This window comes from Zophobas morio, unplaced genomic scaffold (genome assembly GCF_036711695.1).
Source record: "Zophobas morio isolate AGI-343-1 ecotype UQ-CSIRO unplaced genomic scaffold, CSIRO_AGI_Zmor_V1 ptg000030l, whole genome shotgun sequence".
Taxonomy (NCBI): Eukaryota; Metazoa; Arthropoda; class Insecta; order Coleoptera; family Tenebrionidae; genus Zophobas; species Zophobas morio.
The window spans coordinates 8020868-8048498 of NW_026972135.1; the positions used below are offsets into that span (position 1 = coordinate 8020868).

The 27631-nt window shown below is 27.2% G+C and overlaps 1 protein-coding gene and 1 long non-coding RNA gene across 2 annotated transcripts in view; one reads left to right on the forward strand and one right to left on the reverse strand.

The window, feature by feature from the left end:
* The window catches only part of LOC135139121 (putative fatty acyl-CoA reductase CG8306), a 39519-nt gene that overhangs the window by 10343 nt on the left and 1545 nt on the right, over positions 1-27631 (forward strand). Inside the window, exon 2 of the mRNA XM_064069231.1 lies at positions 15951-16657. Within this exon, the coding sequence (XP_063925301.1) occupies positions 15951-16657 (707 nt within the window). The remainder of the gene's footprint in view (positions 1-15950; positions 16658-27631) is intronic.
* Positions 21809-23252, reverse strand: LOC135139125 (uncharacterized). Its single transcript, XR_010282121.1, has 3 exons — positions 23120-23252; positions 23016-23071; positions 21809-21861 (listed from the first exon to the last, which is right to left on the reverse strand). It is a non-coding gene; the product is annotated as an uncharacterized LOC135139125 (long non-coding RNA).

A 27631-nucleotide genomic window follows, 5' to 3' on the forward strand; every position in this document is an offset into this window, starting at 1 on the left:
GCAAATAAAAAACCGAAACGGAAAATTGTAAAATCTAAAAATTAAAGAAATAAAAAAAGAAAAATTGCAAATCAAGAAATTGAAGAAACGAAAAATTGAAAAAACTGAATTTGAAAGAAACGGAAATTATAAAAGCGGATTATTGAAAAATCGAAAAATTGTAGAAATGTAGGAAATAAAAAAAGTAACTAAAATCGAAGCATTGGAAAAGTGGAATAAATGAAAAAGTTTTAAATCCAGTAATTGAAAAATGGGAAAATTCTAAAACTGTAAAATTAAAAATACGAAAAATTAAAAAATCCAAAATAGAAAAATCGAACATTTGGAAACCGCAAAATTGAAAAATTCAAAAATTGTAAAATTTCGCATTGAAAAAAGAAAAATTATAACAAGAACACTGAAAAAACCAAAAAATTGAAAAAGCAAAGAAAATCAAAAACCGAAACGAAAAATTAAAAAATTAAAAATGAAATTGCAAACCGAAAAATTGCGAAATCTAAAAACTAAAATATCCAAAAGTTGGAAAATCGAAAAACTGTTTTTATAAATAATAATAATAAGATTTGCATATGATAAAATCGAAGAAATAAAAAGATTGAAAAATTGTAAACCGCAAAATTGAAGAAGTGAAAAACTGAAGAATCAAAAAATATTAAATCGGAACACTGAAAAATCGAAAAATTGTAGAAACAAAGCAAATAAAAAACCGAAACGGAAAATTGTAAAATCTAAAAATTAAAGAAATAAAAAAAGAAAAATTGCAAATCAAGAAATTGAAGAAACGAAAATTGAAAAAATTGAATTTGTAAAAATGTAGAAAATAAAAATGTAACAAAAATCGAAAGAAAGGAAAAGTGGAATAAATGAAAAAGTTTTAAATCCAATAGTTGAAAAATGGAAAAATTCTAAAACTGTAAAATTAAAAAACCGCAAAATTGAAAAATCAAGAAATTGTAAAATTTCGCATTGAAAAAAAAGAAAAATTATAATCAGAACATGGTAAAAGTGAAGAAATAAAAAAATTGAAAAATTGCAAATCGAAAAATTGAAGAAATGAAAAACTGACGAATCAAAAATGTATTAAATCGGAACACTGAAAAATCGAAACAGAAAATTGCAAAATCTAAAAATTAAAGAAATAAAACAGAAAAATTGAAAAATTACAAATCAAGAAATTGAAGAAACGAAAAATTGAAAAAATTTAAATTGAAAAATCGAAAAAATGAGAAATTAAAAATAGAAAACTCGTGAAGTTTCAAACCGAAAAATTGCGAAATCTAAAAACTGAAACATCCCAAAGTTGGAAAATCGAAAAACTCACGGCGAAAAAAAAAAAAATCACCCAGCTGAGACAAGGGTGGGTGGGTCCCGCTTCTATTTTGCGTTTTTCTAAATACACAATCTTATTTTCATATCAAGAACTTAAAACATGTTTAAAATGGAACATAAATTTTTCGGTCTGACAACGAATGAAAAATTCATCACAGTTGACATGGAGACATGGGTGGGGCTTATCTTTTGGCTTTCTTTTTTCATTAATACATTTAGTTTTCTTTGAACAACACGATTACTTAAGAACATGTGTTCACATGGTAATTTCTCGTAGAAAAATAGAGATTTTGCAATTAAGCTCCACCCCCCTTACTCACTACGGACAAAGAAAAATCGTCACAATTGAGACAGGGTGGATGGGTGGGGCCTATGAGTTTTCCTTTTTTTTTTTTTCTTAATGTACATACTCTTCATAACAAGAGACTGAATACATGTTTAAAATGGTAAATTTTAACCTCCACATTTCTCTACAATGGAGTCCGTCGGGCAATTGGTACTTTCATATTTTCTCGATATTTCATGACCCATAGATAAGGCCGTAGCTAAAGAGAGGCTAGGGAATGCTGAGCTTCCCCTAGATCTAGACAAGTTACAACATCGAAAATCAAAATAAAATGTTATGTTCTATTCAATAAGCGTAAGTCAGAACAATTAAAAAGTCTGGACCGTCGGCATTGTGATCCGGTTATAGCAATTCGTAGAAAACATCTTTTAATTTAGTTTCTGTTTAATTCTCACAGTTTTACTTTTTGCTTACTTTTTTTTTAGTAATATTACAATGCATCCATCCAAACTGATATATGCGTCCTTGCAAAAATGTAGATGACATCAACACAAAAAACTCACTTGTAACAAACGGTTAGCACGTTTCTTTACATACGAAATTTCGCGGCGATGAAATTGAAGTAATATTTTCAACAAGACGGGACTACAGCGCAATTACGGGAATTTTTTGACAACCGGATCATGCTAAATCTTCTACAAATTATATTGCTCTTCCGATTCCACTAAATATAAAAATTCGTGGAATGAGTTTTTATACCTGAATGTGAAAATAAACATTGAAATCACCGTGGGAAAACTATTTTATTCCAAAGAGAACAAAAATGAGATTTCAGCAACTACCAACCAGAAGATAGGAAAAGTCAACATTTTATGTGGGTTATCGACAAAAAAGCTAATTTTAACTACAGTTGTCTAAAATTCTTTAGTTTTACTAACGTGAAACAAAATCGCTCGGTTGTTCATTTAGCTACCGCGATTTTTATAGTTCATAAATTTGTAGATAAACAGGTGACACACACTTTTACCGTACACGGCCTCAGTTTTTTTATGTTTTAGCAGTAAAAAAATATTTTAATAGCAGTTAGTCAAAAATTATAATTGTAAGCTGACCACGCAGGAATCCAATTGGAACTAGTTGCCGAACATTCTAAGAAAAAAACCTGTTCTTGGTAAGCTCTGACAAGTCGAATGTATCTCGATTTGAACTAAATTATCTGAAATAATAATAATAATAATAAAATCGGGTTACTTCAACAAACATCAGCTTAAACAACACGGACGTAACAATTGTTAGAGCAAACTCCAAGAAAATGGAATAAATGAAAAAGTTTTAAAACCAATAATTGAAAAATGGAAAAATTCTAAAATCGTCAAATTGAAAAAGTGAATATTTTTTAAATTATTATAACATACTAATATTGTATTACAAAAAATTGAAAAGTCGAAAAATCGTAAAAATAAAGCAATTAGAAACCGAAACGAAAAATTGCAAATTGGAAAATTGAAGAAACAAAAAACTGAAAAATCCAGAAACTGAAAAACGTAAAATTAAAAAAGCGAAAAATAAAAATATCTAAACTTGATAAATCGAAAAATTGGAAACTGAAAAATTTTAAAAATAAAAAAATTGAAGAACAAAAAAAATGAAAAATCGCAATTCGAAAGATTGAAGGAACAAAACAAATTTTAAAATTGCAAATCAAGAAATTGAAGAAACTGGAAATTTAAAAAAATGTCAAATTGAAAAAATTATAAAATCGGCACATTGAAAAATCGAAAAAATGTAAAAATAAAGATAACGAAAAACCGAAAAATCGCAATTCGAAAATTTGAAGAAGGGAACAATTGAAGAATAGAAAAATAAAAAATGGGAAAATTGAAAAGTCGAATAAATGAAACAGTTGAAAACTGGAAGAATTCTAAAATCGTAAAATTGAAAAAGTGAAGAATTTTAAAATTTATAAATTGGAAAATCGAAAAATTGTAGAAACAAAGCAAATAAAAAAGCGAAAAGAAAAATTAAAAAAATTGGCATTCAAAAAACAGCAAATTATAAAATCAGAATATTGAAATATCGAAAAATTGTAAAAATGAAGAAAATAATAAACGTAACGAAAAATTTCAAATCGAAAAACTGGAAAATGGAATAAATGAAAAAGTTTTAAAACCAGTAATTGAAAAATGGAAAAATTCTAAAATCGTCAAATTGAAAAAGTGAAAATTTTTTAAATTATCATTACATATTAATATTATATTACAAAAATATTGAAAAATCAAAAAATTGTAAAAATAAATCAATAAGAAACCGAAACGAAAAATTGCAAATTGGAAAATTGAAGAAACAAAAAACTGAAAAATCGAAAAACTGAAAAATGTAAAATAAAAAAACGAAAAATAAAAATATCTAAAATTGATAAATCGAAAAATTGGAAACTGAAAAATTGAAAAAATAAAAAAACTGAAGAACAAAAAAAAAGAAAAATTGAAAAATCGCAATTAGAAAAATTGAAGAAACAAAACAAATTTTAAAATTGCAAATCAAGAAATTGAAGAAACGGAAAATTGAAAAAATTGTCAAATTGGAAAAATGATAAAATCGGAACATTGAAAAATCGAAAAAATGTAAAAATAAAGATGACAAAAAACCGAAAAATTGCAATTCGAAAATTTGAAGAAAGGAACAATTGAAGAATTGATAAATAAAGAATGGGAAAATTGAAAATTTGAACAAATGAAAAAGTTGAAAACTCGAAGAATTCTAAAATCGTAAAATTGAAAAAGTGAAAAATTTTAAAATTTGTGAATCGGAAAATCGAAAAATTGTAGAAACAAAGCAAATATAAAGTCGAAACGAAAATTGCAAAACCTAAAAATTAAAGAAATAAAAAATCGAAAAATTATAGATACAAAGCAAATATAAAGCATAACGAAAAATTTAAAAAATTGACATTCAAAAACCAGCAAATTATATAATCAGAATATTGAAATATCGAAAAATTGTAAAAATAAAGAAAATAATAAACGTAACGAAAAATTTCAAATCGAAAAACTGGAAAATGGAATAAATGAAAAAGTTTTAAAACCAATAATTGAAAAATGGAAAAATTCTAAAATCGTCAAATTGAAAAAGTGAAAATTTTTTAAATTATCATTACATATTAATATTATATTACAAAAATATTGAAAAATCGAAACATTGTAAAAATAAAGCAATAAGAAACCGAAACGAAAAATTGCAAATTGGAAAATTGAAGAAACAAAAAACTGAAAAATCGAGAAACTGAAAAACGTAAAATTAAAGAAACGAAAAATAAAATATCTAAAATTGGTAAATCGAAAAATTGGAAACTGAGAAATTGAAAAAATAAAAAAATTGAAGAACAAAAAAAGAAAAATTGAAAAATCGCAATTCGAAAAATTGAAGGAACAAAACAAATTTTAAAATTGCAAATCAAGAAATTGAAGAAACGGGAAATTTTAAAAAATGTCAAATTGAAAAAGTGATAAAATCGGAACATTGAAAAATCGAAAAAATGTAAAAGTAAAGATAACAAAAAACCGAAAAATTGCAATTCGAAAATTTGAAGAAGGGAACAATTGAAGAATAGAAAAATAAAAAATGGGAAAATTGAAAAGTCAAATAAATGAAAAAGTTGAACACTGGAAGAATTCTAAAATCGTAAAATTGAAAAAGTGAATAATTTTAAAATTTATAAATCGGAAAATCGAAAAATTGTAGAAACAAAGCAAATAGAAAGTCGAAACGAAAAATTGCAAAACCAAAAAATTAAACAAATAAAAATTCGAAAAATTGTAGAAACAAAGCAAATAAACGTAAACGAAAATTAAAAAAATTGATATTCAAAAAACAGCAAATTATAAAATCAGAATATTGAAATATCGAAAAATTATAAAAATAAGAAAATAATAAACGTAACGAAAAATTGCAAATCGAAAAATTGGAAAATGGAATAAATGAAAAAGTTTTAAAACCATTAATTGAAAAATGGAAAAATTCTAAAATCGTCAAATTGAAAAAGTGAACATTTTTTAAATTATTATTACATATTAATATTATATTACAAAAATATTGAAAAATCAAAAAATTGTAAAAATAAAGCAATAAGAAACCGAAACGAAAAATTGCAAATTGGAAAATGTTGATCTCCACATTTCTCTACAAATTTGCCATTGTAAACAAGTTTTCAGTTTTTTGTCGTGAATATAAAACTACGTACATATATTTAAAAAAAAAAGGCGAAATATAAACCCCGCCCACCCGCCCTCGTCTCAGTTGTGATGACATTTTTATTCGTCGTGAGTCGAGGGGCGGCGCTTAATTGAAAAATGCTTATTTCTCTACAAGAAACACCAAATAAAATATGTTTTTAAGTATCATATTGTTGGAAGAAAATTATATATGTTAAGAAAAAAAAAGTTAAAAATCGAACTCACTCAAACCAAACTAATTTCTACGTGACATTCTTCCGATGTATAAGCATAAACACTTTCAAGTTGTTTTTCTTATCGAGGATAAGCTAAGGACGTACAGTAATGGAGTCCGTCGGGCAATTGTTACTTTCAGATTTTCTCGATATTTCATGACCCAAAGGCCGTAGCTAAAGGGAGGCTAGGGGATACTGAGCCTCCCCTAGATCTAAACAAGCTACAATTAACAAAATGTGAATTACAACATCGAAAATCAAAATAAAATGTAGTGTTTTATTCAATAAGGGTAAGTCAGAACAATTAAAAAGTCTGGACCGTCGGCATTGTAATCCGGTTATAGCAATTCGTAGAAAACATCTTTTAATTTAGTTTCTGTTTAATTCTCACAGTTTTACTTTTTACTGACTCTTTTTCGTAATATTACAATGCATCCATCCAAACTGATATATGCGTCCTTGCAAAAATGTAGATGACATCAACACAAAAAACTCACTTGTAACAAACGGTTAGTACGTTTCTTTACATACGAAATTTCGCTGGGAATTTTTTGACAACCGGATCATGCTAAATCTTCTACAAATTATTGCTTCCCCGATTCCACTAAATATAAAAATTCGTGGAATGAGTTTTTATATCTGAATGTGAAAATAAACATTGAAATCACCGTGGGAAAACTATTTTATTCCAAAGAGAACAAAAATGAGATTTCAGCAACTACCAACCAGAAGATAGGAAAAGTCAACATTTTATGTGGGTTATCGACAAAAAAGCTAATTTTAACTACAGTTGTCTAAAACTCTTTAGTTTTACTAACGTGAAACAAAATCGCTCGGTTGTTCATTTAGCTACCGCGATTTTTATAGTTCATAAATTTGTAGATAAACCGGTGACACACACTTTTACCGTACACGGCCTCAGTTTTTTTATGTTTTAGCAGTAAAAAAATATTTTAATAGGCAGATACAGTTAGTCAAAAATTATAATTATAGGCTGACCACGCAGGAATCCAATTCGAACTAGTTGCCGAACATTCTAATAAGAAAAAAACCTGTTCTTGGTAAGCATTGACAAGTCGATGTAGCTCGATTCGAACTAAATTATATTCAAATAATAATAATAAAATCGGGTTGCTTCAACAAACATCACCTTAAACAACACTGACGTAACAATTGTTAGAGCAAACTCCAAGGCTTGCAACTATCGTGTTTTCTTTAGTTCCATCTAATTGAAAATAATCGAACAACTTGTAAACGTAAAGAACAATAAAAAAAACATTACCGTTAATTTTAAAACTAGAAAAACTCCAGCACGAACAATAATGCTTTAATCATCTTCGATCGTAAGTGTCAACATTGACCTCTTCTATTGCGTAAATCTTTCTTAAATCGAAGAAGAATCTAATCACACCAAACGCTTCGTGTTTTCTGTAAATATTTGTTCTAGTGCCTCTCTCATCTTCATTGTTTTCTTTTTGTGAGTGCTGCGAATATTTATTCGTTTTTTATTATCTAAAAATGGTAAATCGGTGTATCCAGCATTTGTGACCTTAATTAATGCTACATTGGCCCACGAAGAGTGACTGGTGGTCGTTGCTCGTTCGTCTCGTTACATTTTACAGTTAACCAAACTTTAAAAAAAAATCTGGGTTATCTAACCGAAATTTGCGTGCACAGTGAGAGAATATTTAGGTGAATAAAACATTCGTCCACTTGAATACGCGTTGTTGGTAATTCCAAGCAATTATTTTAGTTTTTGTTAAATGCTTTGTTTGTGTTTTTCTAAGTTTGTTCGTTTCGTGTTCTCAGAAAAGGTTTAGGCAATTTAAATTTTACGATGAGTGATATATACCAAGGTTGCCTTCAGCGATAACTGTTTTAAACTACGTGTCCTTTTTGCATATCTCAGAAGATACTAAACATAGTTAGTATACGTGGACCTAATATAAAATATTGTCAAATTTCGACTATAATATTCATTGAGAAAATAACAAAACTTCTTTTTCGAGGATTTATGCCCGAGTTTTTCTATTACAAAATTTTGTGTTGATCTCATCAACATTTTTGCAAGGACGCATATATCAGTTTGGATAGATACATTGTAATACTAATAATAAAAGTATTGTACTATTGTTATTCTTGAACAGTGATTTATAATCAATAAAATAACGACACAATGTAATCACGTGTGCCGTATGTAACAATAACAGAGGTGTGACTGAAGACCGAACTGAAAATCATTTATGGTACTCGTAATTTAATGCAAATAGCGATAACATTTATCAACCTGTAGACGTGACTGTGAAACAGAAACTAAACTAAAAGATGTTTTCTACGAATATCAGTGCGGACGGTCCAGACTTTTTTATTGCTCTGACTTCGGCTTATTGAATAAAACACTATATTTTATTTTTATTGTCGATATAGTCATTCACATTTGGTTAATTATAACTTGTCTAGATCTAGAGGAGGCTCAGCATCCCCAAGTATCCCCCTAGTTACGACCTTGTCTGGGGGTTATGAAATATCGAGAAAATATGAAAGTACCAAATTGCCCGATGGACTCCATTACTGTACGTTCTTAGGTTATCCTCGATCAGAAAAATAACTTGAAAGTGTTTATCTTCATACATCGGAAGAATGTCACGTAGAAATTAGTTTGATTTGAATGAGTTCGTTCCTTCAAAACAGGATCAAAACTGTTAAGTAGTAAGCTACAATCGACAAAATGTTCTGAATATCATTATTAAAATTCCTGTTAAATAAAGACGTTTGTATTTTCACATTTCTTAATTTATTCGACAAATTTTGAGATCACGTCATCAATTTTTTAGGGGGGATGAGCAAATACATTTTATTTAAAAATTTACCATGCTTATGATAACTATAAAACATGTCCAAAATTTCAAAGCATTCGATTTTCTAGTTCCTGATTAAATCAATAAAATAAATTCACGCATGCGGAATGATAAATACAAGTACAAACTCTTCATATTTTGTACATTTTAGATAGGATTTATTCGGCAAAATTTTGAGCTGGTATCTCATTTGCCAAAATCTCTCATATCTCAGAAGATAGTAGCCCCGCCCACCCTCTCTTTTCTTAGCGGGTTTGTTATTTGCCAAAATCGGTCTTATTTTAGCATGTACTAGCTAGTAATGTTGAAATTGACTGAAGAGTTTACTATTTTGAATGTTTTGCCATCAGTGCATAATAAATTAAACGATTTCTTGTTTTTTGAAATCATCAGAACGTTACTGTCACATTTTTAAAGAAGTTATGACATCCAAACCTGCTTTTATGAGCTTTATAAAACTGTCAAAAATTCAGTTAACTCTCATTTTTAACTTCTTGAATTCCTAGAATTCCCATTTCAGTTTGTCTGTGTCTATCTGTATCTGTCTATCTGGATCTGTCTATCTGTGTCTGGCAGTCTGTGTCTGTCTGTCTGTCTCTGTCTGTCTCTCTGTCTCTGTCTGTCTGTCTGTCTGTGTCTGTCTGCCTGTGTCTGTCTCTGTCTGTATGTCTGTCTGTCTGTCTGTCTGTCTATCTGTCTGTGTCTGTCTGTCTATCTGTCTGTGTCTGTCTGTCTGTCTGTGTCTGTCTGTCTGTGTCTGTCTGTCTGTCTGATCCGTGATCTGATACACATCCTAACCGGTTTCGACCATAATTTCTGCTGTCTCAACTTTCGAATTCTCAGTTTTTCGAAACTTTAGTTTGGAGACTTTTCAATTTACTCCTATTTATTATTCAATTTTACAATTTCTCAATTTTTCAATTTCTCGGTTTTCAGTTTTTCTCTTCAATTTTACGATTTTTAAATGTTTCGATTTTTCAATTAATTAATTTTTCAGGTTTTTTGGTTTTTCAATTTTTCTATTTTTTCAGGTTTTGATTTTTAGATTTCTCAATTTTTCAATTTTTTAATTTCTCAGTTTTTGGACATTTCAGTTTGGGGATTTTTCAGTTTGCTTATTATTCAATTTTTCTATCTCACGATTTTGCAGGTTTTTGTATTTTCAATTTTTCGATTTTTTTAACGTTTCGATATTTCGACTTCACTTTTTTGATTTTTCGATTTTTCAATTTTTCGATTCTTTAGATTCTCAGTTTTTGGTTTGTTCAGTTTTGGGATTTTTCAGTTTTTCGATTCGTCAGTTTTTCTTTCATTTTTCAGTTTTTCAATATTTCTGTTCTTCGACTTTTCCATTTTTGACTTCTGGATTTTTCGATGTGTCAGTAGATTTCTCAATTTTTTGGTATTTTAATTTTTTAATATTTAAAATTTTAGATTTTCCGATTTCTCGAATTTTCATTTCAGCTATTCCATATTTCAATTTTTCAAATGTTTCGATTTCTTAATCTTTGGATTTTTCGACTTTCCGGTTTTAGATTTTCTGTTTTTCAATTGTCGTTTTTTCAATTTTTAAATTTTTGATTTTTCAGTTTTTTGATGTTTTAATTTTTCAATATTTAAAATTTTAGATTTTTCCATTTCTCGATTTTTCATTTCAGTTCTTCGATATTTCAGTTTTTCAAGTTGGATTTTCCTGTTCTTCAATTCTTTAATTTTTTGATTTTTCAGGTTTTGATTTTTCAATTTTTCGATTTTTTAAGGTTTCTATTTTTCGACTTCACTTTTTTGATTTTTCGATTTTTCAGTTTTTAGATATTTCAGTTTTAGGATTTTTCAATATTTCAATTCTTTCTTTTCTATTTTTGCCTTCTGGGTTTTTCGATGTGTCTACCTTTTTACTTTTTCAAATTTTTCAAATGTTTTGATTACTTAATCAATCGATTTTTCGACTTCCCGGTTTTAGATTTTCTGTTTTTCAATTGTCGTTTCTTCAAATTTTCAATTTTTCATATTTGACATTTATAAACTGTCAATTTTTCGATTTTTCAGGTTTTTCATTTTTTTATTTTTTCAATTTTTCGACTTCACTTTTTGGATTTTTCTATTGCTCAATTTTTTGACGTTTTAGGTTCTCAGTTTTTGGATATTTCAGTTTTCGGATTTTTCAGGTTTTTCATTTTTCAGTTTTTCTTTCATTTTTCAGTTTTTCGATATTTCAGTTTTGGGATTTTTCAATATTTTGATTCTTCGACTTTTCGATTTTTGGCTTCTGGAGTTTTCGATGTGTCGATTTTTTTTACTTTTTCGATGTTTCAATTTTTCGATTGCTTAATCTTTCGATTTTTCGACTTCCTAGTTTTAGATTTGCTGTTTTCAATTGTCGTTTTAAATTTTTCGATTTTTCAATATTTTGATTTCCCGATTTTTAGTTTTTCTTTCATTTTTCAGTTTTTCGGTATTTCAATTTTGGGATTTTTCAATATTTCGATTCTTCGACTTTCCTATTTTTGACTCCTGGATTTTTCGATGTGTCGATTTTTTTACTTTTTCGATTTTTCAATTTTTCGATTTTTTAATTTTTAAAATTTTAGATTTTCCGATTTCTCGATTTTTCATTTCAGCCCTTCCATATTTCAATTTTTCAAATGTTTCGATTTCTTAATCTTTCGATTTTTCCACTTCCCGGTTTTAGATTTTCTGTTTTTCAATTGTCGTTTTTTCAATTTTTCGATGTTTAAATTTTAGATTTTTCAGTTTTTTGATGTTCTAATTTTTCAATATTTAAAATTTTAGATTTTTCCATTTCTCGATTTTTCATTTCAGTTCTTCGATATTTCAGTTTTTCAAGTTAGATTTTCCTGTTCTTCAATTCTTTAATTTTTTGATTTTTCAGGTTTTTGATTTTTCAATTTTTCGATTTTTTAAAGTTTCTATTTTTCAACTTCACTTATTTAATTTTTCGATTTTTCAGTTTTTAGATATTTCAGTTTTAGGATTTTTCAATATTTCAATTCTTCGGCTTTTCTATTTTTGCCTTCTGGGTTTTCCGATGTGTCTACCTTTTTACTTTTTCGAATTTTTCAAATGTTTTGATTTCTTAATTAATCGATTTTTCGACTTCCCTGTTTTAGATTTTCTGTTTTTCAATTGTCGTTTTTTCAAATTTTCAATTTTTCATATTTGACATTTATAACTGTCAATTTTTCGATTTTTCAGGTTTTTGTTTTTTTTATTTTTTCAATTTTTCGACTTCACTTTTTGGATTTTTCTATTGCTCAATTTTTCGACTTTTTAGGTTCTCAGTTTTTGGATATTTCAGTTTTCGGATTTTTCAGGTTTTCCATTTTTCAGTTTTTCTTTCATTTTTTAGTTTTTCGATATTTCAGTTTTGGGATTTTTCAATATTTTGATTCTTCGACTTTTCGATTTTTGCCTTCTGGAGTTTTGGATGTGTCGATTTTTTTACTTTTTCGATTTTTCTATTTTTCGATTGCTTAATCTTTCGATTTTTCGACTTCCCAGTTTTAGATTTGCTGTTTTCAATTGTCGTTTTAAATTTTTCAATTTTTCAATGTCTTGATTTCGCGGTTTTTAGTTTTTCTTTCATTTTTCAATTTTTCGGTATTTCAGTTTTGGGATTTTTCAATATTTCGATTCTTCGACTTTCCGATTTTTGACTCCTGGATTTTTCGATGTGTCGATTTTTTTACTTTTTCGATTTTTCAATTTTTCGATTTTTTAATTTTAGATTTTTTAATTTTTAAAATTTTAGATTTTTCGATTTCTCGATTTTTCATTTCAGTTCTTCGATATTTCAATTTTTCAAGTTTTCGACTTTTTCAAATGTTTCGATTTCTTAATCTTTTGATTTTTCGACTTCCCGGTTTTAGATTTTCTGTTTTTCAATTGTCATTTTGTCAAATTTTCGATTTTTTAATTTTTCAAATTTGACTTTAACTCTCAATTATTCGATTTTTCAATTAATCGATGTTTTGATTTTCCCATTTCTTGACCTTCGAGTGTTTCGATTTTCCTGTTCTTCAATTCTTTAATTTTTTTATTTTTCAGGTTTTTGATTTTTCAATTTTTCGATTTTTTAAGGTTTCTATTTTTGGACTTCACTTTTTTGATCTTTCGATTTTTCAGTTTTTAGATATTTCAGTTTTGGGATTTTTCAATATTTTGATTCTTCGACTTTTCGATTTTTGGCTTCTGGAGTTTTCGATGTGTCGATTTTTTTACTTTTTCGATTTTTCAATTTTTCAATTGCTTAATCTTTTGATTTTTCGACTTCCCGGTTTTAGATTTGCTGTTTTCAATTGTCGTTTTAAATTTTTCGATTTTTCAATGTTTTGATTTCCCAATTTTTAGTTTTTCTTTCATTTTTCAGTTTTTCGCTATTTCAGTTTTGGGATTTTTCAATATTTCGAATCTTCGACTTTCCGATTTTTGGCTCCTGGATTTTTCGATGTGTCGATTTTTTTACTTTTTCGATTTTTCAATTTTTCGATTTTTTAATTTTTAAAATCTTAGATTTCTCGATTCCTTGATTTTTCATTTCAGTTCTTCGAAATTTCAATTTTTCAAGTTTTCGAATTTTTCAAATGTTTCGATTTCTTAATCTTTTGATTTTTCGACTTCCCGGTTTTAGATTTTCTGTTTTTCAATTGTCATTTTGTCAAATTTTCGATTTTTTAATTTTTCAAATTTGACTTTTATAAACTCTCAATTATTCGGCTTTTCAGTTAATCCATGTTTTGATTTTCCCATTTCTTGACCTTCGAGTGTTTCGATTTTCCTGTTCAATTCTTTAATTTTTTGATTTTTCAATTTTTCGATTTTTAAGCTTTCTATTTTTCGACTTCACTTTTTTGATCTTTCATTTTTCAGTTTTTAGATATTTCAGTTTTAGGAGTTTTCAATTCTTCGGCTTTTCTATTTTTGACTTCTGGGTTTTTCGATGTGTCTACCTTTTCACTTTTTCGATTTTTCAATTTTTTGATTTTTAAATTTCAGATTTTTCGATCTTTCGATATTTTAATTTTTCAATATTTCTTAACCTATCTATTTTTCGACTTCCTGGCTCTAGATGTTCTGTTTTCCAATTTTTCGATTTGTTAATTGTTCATTCCCGATTTATTGAGATTTGATTGGTCAGGTTTTCGATTTATCATTTTTTCAATTTTTTATTTTGGCCTATTTCGGTTTCTCAGTTTTTCCAGTTTTCCATTTTTTCATTTTTTGATTTTTCCGCTTTTCCAATTTTTCAACTTTTAACTTTTTTTTGTCGATTTCTCTATTTTTCGATTTTTCGACTTCATCACTTTTCGATTTCTCGTTCTTTGGATCTTTCAATCTCTCAATTTTTCAATTTTTCAAATTTCTAAGTTTTTTGATTTCTCGATTTATCAAGATTTGGATTTTTCGATTTTAGCCTATTTCGGTTTCTTAATTGTTCGACTTTTCGACTCCACGATTTCTTGATCTTTTGATTTTTCGATTTCTTAGTTTTTCGATTTGACAGCTTTTCAATGTTTCGATTTTTCAGTTATCCGATTTTTTAAATTTGAGAGTTTAAATTCCTCGATTTTTCGTTATTCGGTTTTTAAATTTTAGATTTTTAAATTTTACATTTTTTAGATTTTCGGTTCTTCCATATTTCGATTTTTCAATGTTTCGGTTTTACGATTTTTGAAGGTTTCGATTTTTCGATTATTAGATTTCTCGATTTTTCGAATTTTCGATTATTTTAATTGTTCTTTTTTTTCTCACTGTTAATATCATACAGTATATCGAAAACAACCAAAAAAACTGTCACTAAAAACATTAAAAAAAATGGTGGTTGAGGACTCCAATGTCAATAAGGGTGGTTTTGCAAAATCAACCTGTATGTCGCATTTATATTAATCTATGGTGTCTGTCTGTCTGTCTGTCTGTTGGCGATTTCATTAGATAGATAATCTCCGAACAGACGACTAATCTTTGGTGAAATTTTAGATGTATGTAGTTTAAAAATATCGGCATTCTGATGATAAAGAGCTAACCAAAATCTCTCGAATTTTATAAATATCACACTTCTATATATCTATATATACCTGTGCTTTATGAATCCGCCTTTACTTTTTCTATTAAATTTCCTTTATTCCTTACTTTTTATAATTTGTCTTAGAAGCGTTAAAACCGAATGTTCTGAAATCTTGTAAACGTTTTAAAATTACAATAAGCATGGTAAATCGCTAACCAAAATGTATTTATTTACCCCCTCCAAAATTTGATGACGTCATCTCAACATTTTGCTGGATAAATAAACGTTGAGTGTACTCTTGTGGTTTATCATTGTATTCATATTTTTACTATAGGTCTCCAGTTTCCGTCTATCTGTCTGTCTGTCTGTCATCTGTCCGGATTTTTATTAGACGGATAATGTGCGAAACTACTGGACCGATTGTTCTTAAATTTTGTATGTGTGTTATCAATATCGTGTAGATGGTAAAACGCTAACCAAAATTTTGATAATCATCCCCACCAACAATAGAATGACGTGATAACCAATATTTACAATATTGTTTAAATTACAAAATAAGAAATTCCGGTACATGTGGTTTATGAATCCGTATTGAGTTTTTACCTTGAAATTCACATTTTTGGGAAACAGTTTCTAAATTTTGTGCTTCACACAGATAATTTTAAAATTGCAAAAAACCGAAAACTGTAAAATCTTAGAAATATTTTATGGTAATTGGAGTCATCGTAAATCGTCCATTAAAATGTTTTTGGGAAAAAACGTAGTGTAGAATAATTAATCAGTCCTCTCTTTTGCATTGAGGAAATAAAATCGATTAAATTTAATTTTCTTTTAACCACCGACGTTTGTAATCTGAAGGTGTTAATAGTTGAATTCTTTCTAAATATAAACATAAACAGTCGAAGTTAAGCATGTGCTGAGAAATTAAGAATATCTATATTTCCCCGTTGGCTATTTCCTAGAAATATACTTCATATTATTAATAATGGTGATATTCTTTTTCAGAATGGCGTCCAACGACATCGCCTCGTTCTACGCAGACAAGAACATCTTCATAACCGGAGGCAGCGGTTTCGTAGGTATCTGCCTCTTAGAAAAAATCCTCCGTACCATCCCCAACCATGGCACCATCTACCTCCTCCTCCGACCCAAGAAAGGCAAAGCCATCGCCGAACGTCTCGAAGAAATAAAAAGCACCCAAGTCTTCGAAATCCTCCTCAAGGACAGAAGCGTGGAAGAAGCGTTCGCGAAGGTGCGAGCGATCGCCGGAGACGTCGGCGAGGACAACTTGGGTTTGTCCATCGAGGACAGAAAGGTCATTACGGATAACGTCAACGTGATTATCCACTCGGCTGCGACTTTGGACTTCGGGGAGAATCTCCGCACCACTGTCAATACCAACGTTTTGGGGACGAGGAGGGTCACGGAGCTCGCGAAGGAGTGTCCCAAACTGAAGGTCCTGGTGCATGTGAGCAGCGCCTACGTGAATTCGTATAGGCTGGAGTGCGAGGAGATTATTTATGAGAAGCCGTGTGATGCGGAGGAGTTGATCGCGGTGGTGAAGAAGTTGGATGATAAGGAGTTGGAGGAGAAGACGCCGGAGTTGTTGGGGAAGCATCCGAATACTTACACGATTACTAAGCATTTGGCTGAGCATGAAGTGAAGGCTGTGGAGGGGCTGTTTCCGTGTACCATCGTCAGGCCAAGCATGAGTAAGTTTTTTAGTTGTATCTGTAGATATTGTTTTGTTGAAGATCCACCCACACTGCACTTAATAGTGGATATAAATATGTACATGCGACAGAATTGCCGGTAGTTAAGTTTTAATGACTTGACACTTGACACTCAATTTAAACGTTTTCTACTAGGTATATACTAATATCCAAGAATTCCCTGTGTTACGACATATTTCAATAGAAGTTAATGTTTACTAAAAAAAATCTTCAAGTATTATTTATTGTATTTGCATCTTCATCAATCATCGCATATTGATTTATGTTGAAAATGTAAATATCGGTGACCTTAGTAAGAGATTTGAAATAAAATGTAACAGGAAAATAATTCAATACCTCGTCATAGAAACGCTTTGACGTTGCACAATAATTTGATAGTGATTATATAACAAAGTAAATTGAAGTAATAAGTACATAAATAACACATTATCTGTTTATACCATGTGATTTTTACTTTACCATTACATACATATCTTTATTTTATTAACTAATAATGGTTATTATAAAAAATGAAAATCGCAATTTCAATTAAGTTCGGTCGAAACAACTTTCGATCAATTTTTTTTTATAGAAATGCTGAAAAATCGAAAAATTGAACATCCGAAAAACTGAAGAAACGAAAAATTGAAGCATTGAAAAACTAAAAATTAAGAAACTTAAAAGTCAAAAAATGGAAAAAGCTAAAAATTGAAAAGTCCAAAAATGGAACAGTTGAATCGAAAAAGTCGAAAAATTGAAGAAACGAAGATTTGAAATTTCCAAAAATTTAAAAGCGAAATATTGATAAAGCGGAGAATTGAAAAATTGAAAAATTAAAAATTAAAATATTCAAATGTCAATCAATTGCAAAATTTTAAAAATTGTAAAAGTGACTGCCCATTTATTTAGAACATTTTTACTCTATAACCGACAATTATTGGCTATCGAGGCGGTTTTTCAATTTCGAAATTTCCAAATTCAAACTTCCAAATTTCTAAATATTAAAATGTAAACAATGGAAATCGAAAAGTTGAAAAAAGAAATGGAAAAAAGCTGCAGTTTGAAAAAACGAAATAATGAAAAATTTAAAATAGGAGAAATGAAAGACTGAAAATTGAATAAATTTCAAAAACTACAGAAATTGTAAAATTTGAAAAGTAATTGGGAATCGAAAAATTACAGATACGAAGAACTGAAAACTGGCGAAGATTAAAACTGAAAATTGTATAATCGAAAAATTAAAAATCGAGAAGTCGAATCTGGATTTATTTACCTTCGACCAATTTTTTATCATAATTATTCGACTTTTCAATTTTTTGTTGTCTTGATGTTTCTTTCCGTTTTTTAATTTTTCGTTTATTTAATTTTTCAAAATTTCAATCTTCGACTTTTCAATTACACGATTTTCCAATTTTTTAATTTTGCAATTTTTGGATTTCCAGTTATCAGATTTTCCGATTTCTCTAATTTTCGATATTTCGTCTTTTCGCTTTTGCACTTTTTCGATTTTTAAGTTTCTCAATTTTTAATCTTTCCATTTTTAAATTTTTTGTTTCTTCAATTTATCGTTTTTTGATTTTGCAGTTTTGAAATTTTCGCATTTTTTTATTGGAAATGTTGAAAACCGAAAAAGTGGAAAATTGAAAATCGAAGAATCCAAATAACGAAAAATTGAAACATTGAAAAACCAGAACCTTAAAAATCGAAAAAATTGCAAATAATGCAAAGAAGAAAAAACGAATCGAATCGAAACACTAACATTGAAAGATTGAAAAATTGAAAAATTAATCATGGGGAAACTGAAAAATTGAATGAATGAAAAAGTTTGAAGATTTTAAAAATTGTTATTTTTATTTTTAAAATTGCTACATACATATTTAAATAGAAACCTAAAAAATTGAAGAAACGAAAAACTGAAAAATCGAGGAACTAACAAATTTAGAATTCAAAAAACAAAAAATTTAAAAATCTAAGAGCTGAAAAACCGAAAATTGAAAACCAAAAAATTGCAAATCGAAAAATTTAAAAACTGAAAATTTTCACATTGAAAAAAAATGTAAGATAAAAGTCTAAAAAATTGAAAGATCGAAAAATTGAAAAATTTTAAAATGAAAACGCCAAAAGCTGCATGGAAAAAATGAAAAATTCAAAACTTTGAAATAGAAAATTTGAAAAAATTGAAATTGAAAAACAAAAATTATAAAGTCGGAACATTGAAAACCCGAAAAATTATAAAAATAAATATAATTAAAAAAATGCAAATCAAAAAATTGAAAAATCTAAAAACTGAAAAATTTTACATCGAAAAAAGAAAAATTATAAAATCAGAAAGAACATAGAAAAATCAAAAAACGAGAAATTAAAGAAATGAAAATTGAAAAATCAAAAAATTGAAAACTAGTGAAATTGCAAATTGAAAAATTGCAAAATCTAAAAACTGAAACATCCAAAAGTTGGAAAATCCAAAAAATGAAAAAATTCAAAATGAAAACTCGAAGAATTGTATATCGTAAATTTGAAGAAACAAAAAATAAGAAATTGAAAACTGCAAATAATGGACAAATTGAAAAAAGAAAAAATTATAAAATCGGAAATTCAGAAATTGTAAAAATAAAGAAAATGAAAACCGAAACGAAAAATTGAAAAATTAAAAATTGAAACTTGAGAAACTTAAATCGAAAATTTACAAAATCTGAAAATTGAACAAACAAAAAATACGAACAATTGAAGAAATCAAATCGAAAAATTAAAAAGTTGCAGGTTGAAAGAAGGAAAAGGATAAAATCAGAACATTGAAAAACCGAAAAATTTGAAAAAAGAAAGAAAATCAAAAATCGAAATGAAAACTTGCAAATCGAAAAACTGAAGAAATGAAAAATTGAAAAATTGAAATTAAAAATTGTAAACTCCTGAAATTGTAAATCGAAAAATGGAAAATTTAAAAATTATTGAAACATCCAAAAGTTGGGAAATCGAAAAACTTAAAAATTTAAAAATGAAAACTCAAAGAGTTGCACATGGTAAACCTAAAGAAGCAAAGTAAATGAAAAATTGAAAAAATGAAACAAAATCCAAAAATTGTAAAAATAAAGAAAATAAAATACCGAAACGAAAACTTGCAAATCGAAAATTTGAAGAAATGAAAAATTAAAGAATCCAAAAATTCGAAAAATTAAAAATTGAAACTTGAGAAACTTTAAATCGAAAATTTGCAAAATCTGAAAATTGAAGAAACAAAAAATGAAAAATTGAAGAATGCAAATCGAAAAATTGAAGTTTCAGGTTGAAAAAAAGAAAAATGATAAAATCAGAACAATGGAAAACCGAAACATTGAAAAAATTAAGAAAATCAAAAATCGAAACGAAAACTTGCAAGTCGAAAAATTGAAGAAATGAAAAATTGAAAAATCGAAAAATTAAAATTTAAAAATTGAAAACTCCTGAAATTGCAAATCGAAAAATGCAAAATCTAAAAGTTATTGAAACATCCAAAGGTTGGAAAATCGAAAAACTGAAAGATTTAAAATGAATACTCGAAGAGTTGCAAATCGTAAACCTAAAGAAACAGCAAATGAAAAATTGAAAAAAGGAAACATAAAGAAAATAAAATACCGAAACGAAAACTTGCAAATCGAAAATTTGAAGAATTGAAAAATTGAAGAATGCAAATCGAAAAATTGAAATTTCAGGTTGAAAAAAAGAAAAATGATTAAGAAAATCAAAAATCGAAACGAAAACTTGTAAGTCGAAAAACTGAAGGAATGAAAAATTGAAAAACCGAAAAATTATTGAAACATCCAAAAGTTGGGAAATCGAAAAATTAAGAAACTTTAGAATGAAAACTCGAAGAGTTGCAAATCGTAGACCTGAAGAAACAAAGAAAATGAAAAATTGAAAAATTGCGAATCAAAAAATGGGAGAAAAAAAAACTGAAAAAATTGAATTTGAAAAACAAAACATTATAAAATCCAAAAATTGTAAAAATAAAAAAAATAAAATACCGAAATGAAAACGTGTAAATCGTATATTTAAAGAAATGAAAAATCAAAAAAAATTCGAAAAACTGAAAAAAAAATGAAAAATCGAAAAATTGAAGGAACGAGAAATTGAAAAAATTAAAATTGTAAAAACAAGAAATTATAAAATCGAAACATTGAAAAATTCAATAACTGAAAAATTTTAAAGTTGGAAAATTTAAAAACTAAAAAAATTAAACTTAAAAACTTGAAAAATTTCAAATCGAAAAACTGAAGAAACGTAAGTCGTTTATTAAAAATTGGTCTTAAATGGCATTTATCATGCAAAACTTTGAGCTGACGTCATCACATTGTTGGCAGGGACGATTCGACAAATTTTGGTTAGCGTTTTACCATCTACTTGACATTCCTAACATACATATAAAATTTGACAACAATCAGTCGGGTAGTTTCCGAGATTGTCTAGCTAACATGAAAGTAGCCATTCGCCCAATGGAGTAGCTTCGGTTCGAGAAATTAAATTTCTATCTATTTTAAAAGAGCTCTTTTCGTATCAATTAGATAATTGTGGAAACGGAAATTAACTGTATTTTTTTTTATATGTAGCTACCTATATAAAAAGTCCAGGATTTAGAGTCACACTCAAACTGTACTGTGTCGCGTTTCCGAATTTTTTACCTTCTCAGGCCATAAAATCGTGCAATTAACGTTTTCTGAGAAGATTAGTGTCAGCACAAAAAATTAGACCAATACTTTAATTATTTTTTTTTTATTTTGCGTATAGATTTTGACGAATATCTATGCTTCCGGTTTCCGTCAGTCTGTTGTCAATATTACTATATAAACACTAATTAATTACTGAAACTACGAAACTGTTGGTGGAAGAAAATGGTTAAAAAAATTCCTACACAAAAAATATTAAACAAGAAATTTGAAGAATCAACTTCGTAATTCTAATTTGTTTTAATGAACTGCGTGTCTAATTATTAATAATATAATAATAATAGTTTGCTAGAACACTTCTCTTCCAAAAATTGATGACGTCATCTGAAAATTTTTCACATGGAACGCCTCAATTTTCTTAGAAGAAAATTGAGGCGTTCTTTTGTCAAAATCAGTCTTATCTTAAAGGTTGCTGTTCACCGTTAACGTTGCCGTTGGAAGATAAATACGCAACGAAGTTATGCATCGCTTACATCATCCGTTGACCTTGCTGTTTTTTATTTCCTGTAAAAAAAAAAAGGTTTTAGCAATTAAGCTCCACCCTCTTGGCTCACGACGAATAAAAAAATCATCACAATTGAGGTAGGGCGGGTGGGCGGGGCTACATTTTTCCTTTGAAAATATTTTAATTTATCGAAGAAACTAAAATTGTGCATTAGATTGTGCTTCAGAGACGAAGGAAATTATACCTGATTAACATTATACCAGTTTTTCGAACATATAAAGGTTACCTTGAAAAATATACTTTGCATAATAGGATGCATACATATACATATTTATTTAAGAAACTCAATCATTCAAGAGTTTTTGGTAAAAAACTAACATTGATGTAATGATTGCATAACACTAACAAAATTTTATGTATAGTCATGCTTGAAAAAAAAAAATAGTGACGTGAGTTCAAAAGAAAATATACGATCAAACCATGGATTTTTGAAGATTTGTCTCTGATAGAATTTTCGGCCTGTCAGGTTGCTGTTGGTTTGAAAATTTGAATTGAAAATGCAACAATCAAAGATAAACTTTCAAAAATTTATGGCTGTCTTTAATAATGTTTTTATTGCTCTGTCGGTAATAATTCGTTGCGATTTGTTTAATACACTGTTATTTCTTCTCAGTGTGCATACTAATTGGAAAACCCATAACAAATTATGTGCCTCAAATTTTAATTCAATGCATCAAGGTGTTAATTTGCACTAAATCAAAATTTTGCGTAGGTTTTGTAATTTATATTATTACCGCACGAGTTCAAGTTTGTACGAAAAATTGTCAGAATAAATATATTATTTATTAACTATCTGACAAATTGTGCTTAACATTCATTGCAAGCCTTCCATATATTATTTAAATTATGTAACGTCCAGCTATTAAGTTATTTGTACAAGGTGTTTGTAATAAGGCCAAGTAAAGTCTTATTACGCTTGCGAACGCAAATACGATTAAATTAAACTACAACACGGTGCAATTTTTAATTAATCGAGTCACAACATTTTCCACCTTTGAGCTTGTTTTGTATCGTTGTTGATTACCGATTGCCTTCCTACTTTCGAATTATTAACACCACCTTCGGTCTAATTGGATATTTATAAGCCGGTTGTAATAAATGAAAATAGATTTTATTGTCGGAAATTTACAAAATGTGGGCTTGTAATACTTACGACATAATTGTCGAGAGATGGTGTTTTGGTTGTAAAATGGCCAGACTAATTTAAGCCTGTAATCAAAAAAAAGATATTTGATTTTATCGAAAATAGAGAACTACCACAAATGCTGCACAACGAATTATATTATCCTGGGGTTAATTAATTACAGGCGAATACAGCATTCACTATTAAGCCATAACATAAAACCACACAATAAAACTGAATCTACATGACAATGACATCATTCTTTATGCAACGTTCGCGTACTTGTCAGGAAACAACACCGAACATCCGCTGCAACGAGATTTAAACGCAAAACAAGTACATTAAAATAATTGCATCGTGATGCACAAATTTAAATACGAACATTCGAGCAACAAAAGTTGAGTGAAAAACAAACGACGCAGGGTGAGGACACGTGACGACAGCTGCGCGAAGGGCGTCTCTCGTGAAGGTCTATTTGCTCTATAGCCACTTGCTTGCTATTTTTTTCGAAAATTTCGATCCATTTTCTGTTTTTTCATTTTTCGATTTTCCCAATTCTTCTAGTTCTTGATTTTTATTTTTCATTTCCCCCGTTTTCCAATTTTAAAATTTTTCAGTTTAGCAATTTTTGAATTTCTCAGTTATCCGATTGCTTTAATTTTCAGTATTTCGATTTACAACATTTCGTTTTTCAATTTTTCAAAATCTTAATTTACAATTTTTAGATTTTTCAGAGTTTTCATTTTATGATTTTTCGATTTTTCAATATGAAGTTTTCAATTTTACAGACTTGCAATATTTCCACTTTCGAAAACTGCAAAATCGAAACATTGATAAACTAAAAATCTAAAAAAATTTATGAATACAATAATGAAATGTGAATAAGCGAATAAAAGAAAAACGTTTTAAAATCTAATAACTAAAAAACGCTAAAATCCTAAAACAGAACAATTGAAAAAAATAAAAATTTTGAAAAATGCAATTATTATTACACACTTAAAATGAAAACCGAAACGAAAAATTGCAAATGAAAAAATTGAAGGAATGAAAAACTGAAAAATCAGAAAATTGAAAAATTAAAAATGCAAAAATTCGTGAAATTGCGAATCAAAAAATTGCAAATGAAAAAATTCAACAAACGAAAAATTGAAAAATTATAAAAATAAAGCAAATAAAAATCCGAAACGAAAAATTGCAAATCGAAAATTTGAGAAAATAAAAAATTAAAGAATCGGATAATTGCAAAATTTGGAAATAGAAGAAACGAAATTTGAAAACATTTAAATTGAAAAAACAAAGAAAATAAAAATCCGAAACGAAAAATTGAAAATTCAACAAGCGAAATCGAATATTGAAAAATTTTAAAATCGAAAAATTAAAAATTGAAAAAAATAAAGAAACTCAAAAGCCGAAACAAAAAATTGCAAATTGATAACTGAAAAATTGAAAAATGAAACATCCAAAAGGTAGAAAATCGAAAAACAGAATAATTACATATAAATGAAAACGCGAAGTGTTGTAAAATTGAAGGGAAAAATGAGAAATTGAAAAATTGGAATTCGAAAAATTGAGAAAATTGAAATTGGAAAACAGAAAATTATAAAGACCTAAACACTGAACAATTGAAAAATTATAAAAATTATAAAAATAAAGAAAATAAAAAACCGAAGCTAAAAATTGCAAATCGAAAATTTGAGAAATTGAAAACTTACAGAATCGAAAAATTGCAAAATTTAGAAATTTAGAAATATTGAAAAAATAAATAAAATAAAAATCCGAACCGAAAAATTGCAAATTAAAAAATTGAAGAAATGAAAAACTGAAAAATCGGAAAATTGAAAAATTAAAAATGCAAAAATTCGTGAAATTGCGAATCAAAAAATTGCAACTGAAAAAATTCAACAAACGAAAAATTGAAAAATTACACAAATAAAGCAAATAAAAATCCGAAACGAGAAATTGCAAATCGAAAATTTGAGAAAATAAAAAATTAAAGAATCGGATATTGCAAAATTTAGATATAGAAGAAACAAAATTTGAAAACATTTAAATTGAAAAAACAAAGAAAATAAAAATCCGAAACAAAAAATTGAAAATTCAACAAGTGAAATCGAAAATTGAAAATTTTAAAATCGAAAAATTAAACATTGAAAAAAAAAGAAATTAAAAAATGAAACATCCTAAAGTTGGAAAATCGAAAAACAGAATAATTACATATAAATGAAAACAAGAAGTGTTGTAAAATTGAAGGAAAAAATGATAAATTGAAAAATTGGAAATCGAAAAATTGAAAAAATTGAAATTGGAAAACAGAAAATAATAAAGTCTAAACAATGAAAAATTCAAAAATTATAAAAATAAAGAAAATAAAAAACCGAAAGTCAAAATTGCAAATCGAAAATTTGAGTAAATGAAAACTTATTACAGAATCGAAAAAATGCAAAATTTAGAAATTTAGAAAAATTGAAAAAATAAAGAAAATAAAAATCCCAACCGAAAAATTGCAAATTGAAAAATTCAAGAAACGAAAAATTGGAAAATCTAAATATTGAAAAATTAAAAAATGAAAAGTCGTGAAATTATGAATCAAAATATTGCAAAATATAAAAATTGAAACATCCAAACTGAAAAAGCAAAATCGAAAATTGAAAACCGAAAAATTGAAAAATTTGAAAATCGAAAAATTGAAAAATTTCATTTTGAAAAAAAATTATAAAATCAGAACACTGAAAAACCGAAAAACACAAAATTGAAAAAATAAAGAAAATCAAAAAACGAACCAAAAAATTGCAAAAATTCAAGACACGAAAAATTCAAAAAGCAAAAAATTGAGAATTTAAAAAAATGAAAACTCGTAAAATTACAAATGGAACATCCAAAAGTTAGAAAATCGAAAAATTGAAAAATTTAAAAATGAAAACTGAGGTGTTGTAAAATTGAAGGAAAAAATCGAAATTCGAGAAAATGAAAAATTAAAGAATCGAAAAATTGCAAAATTTAGAAATTGAAGAAACAAAAATTGATAAAATTTAAATGGAAAAAATAAAGAAAATAAAAATCCGGAACGAAAAACTGCAAATTGAAACACCAAATCGAAAAAGCGAAATCGAACATTGAAAACCGAAAAACTGAAAAATTTAAAAATTCAAAAATTTAAAAATCGAAAAATTTCAAATTGAAAAAAGAAAAATTATAAAATCAAAACATTGAAAAACCGAAAAACGAAAAATTGAAGAAATAAAGAAAATCAGAAACCCAAATAAAAAATTGTAAATTGAAAAATTCAAGAAACGAAAAATTGGAAAATCTAAAAATTGCAAAATGTAAAAATTGAAACAAGAACAAGCATTGAAAAGTCTAAAAATTAAAAAATGAAAACTCGTGAAATCACAAATGGAAAAATTGCAAAACCTAAAAAAATTAAACATCCAAAAGGTGGAAAATCGAAAAATTGAAAAATTTAAAAATGAAAACGCGAAGTGTTGCAAATTTGAAGGGAAGATTGGGAAACTGAAAAATTATAAAGTCGGAATATTGAAAAATCGAAAAATTATACATAAATTAAAGAAAATAAAAAACCGAAACGAAAATTTGCTGAATTTAGAAATTGAAGAAACGAAAAATTGAAAAATAAAGAAAATCAAAATCCGAAACGGAAAATTGTAAACTGAAAAAATCAAGAAACGAAAAGTTGAAAAATCTAAAAATAAAAAACGAAAACTCGTGAAATTGCGAATCAAAAAATTGCAAAATTTAAAAATTGAAACATCCAAATTGAAAAAGCGAAATCGAAAATTGAAAATCGAAAAATTTCATATTGAAAAAAGAAAAATTATAAAATTAGAACATTGAAAAACCGAAAAACGAAAAATTTGCAAATTGGGAAATTCAAGAAACGAAAAATTGAAAAATCTAAAAATTTAGAAATCAAAAAATGAAAACTCGTAAAATTACAAATGGAAAAATTGCAAATTCGAAACAAATAAAACATCCAAAAGTTAGAAAATCGGAAAATTTTAAAATTTTAAAATGAAAACGTGAAGTGTTGTAATATTGAAGGAAAAAAAGTGAGAAATTAAAAATTGCTAATCGAAAATTTGAGAACATGAAAAATTAAAAAATCGAAAAAATGCAAAATTTAGAAATTGAAGAAGCGAAAAATTGAAAAAAATAAATAAAATAAAAATCCGAAACGAAAAATTTTAAATCGAAAATTTTAGAAAATAAAAAATTAAAGAATCGAAAAAATGCAAAATTTAGAAATTGAAGAAACGAAAAATTGAGAAAATAAAGAAAATACAAATCCGAAACGAAAAACGCAAATTGAAAAATTGAAAACCGAAAAACTGAAAAATTAAAAAAAAATGAAGGAAAAAAAATCAAAAATTGAAAAATTGCAATCGAAAATTTAAGTAAATCAAAAATTAAAGAATCGAAAAACTGAAGAAACAGAAAATTGAAAAAATTTAAATTGAAAAATTCAAGCAACGAAAAATTGAAAAATTCAAAAATTTTAAAATCGAAAAATTGAAAAAATAAAGAAAGTCAAAAATTGAAACAAAAAATTGCAAATTGAAATATTCAAGAAGTCTAAAAAATTCAAATATTAAAAAATGAAATCTCGTGAAATTACAACTGGGAAAATT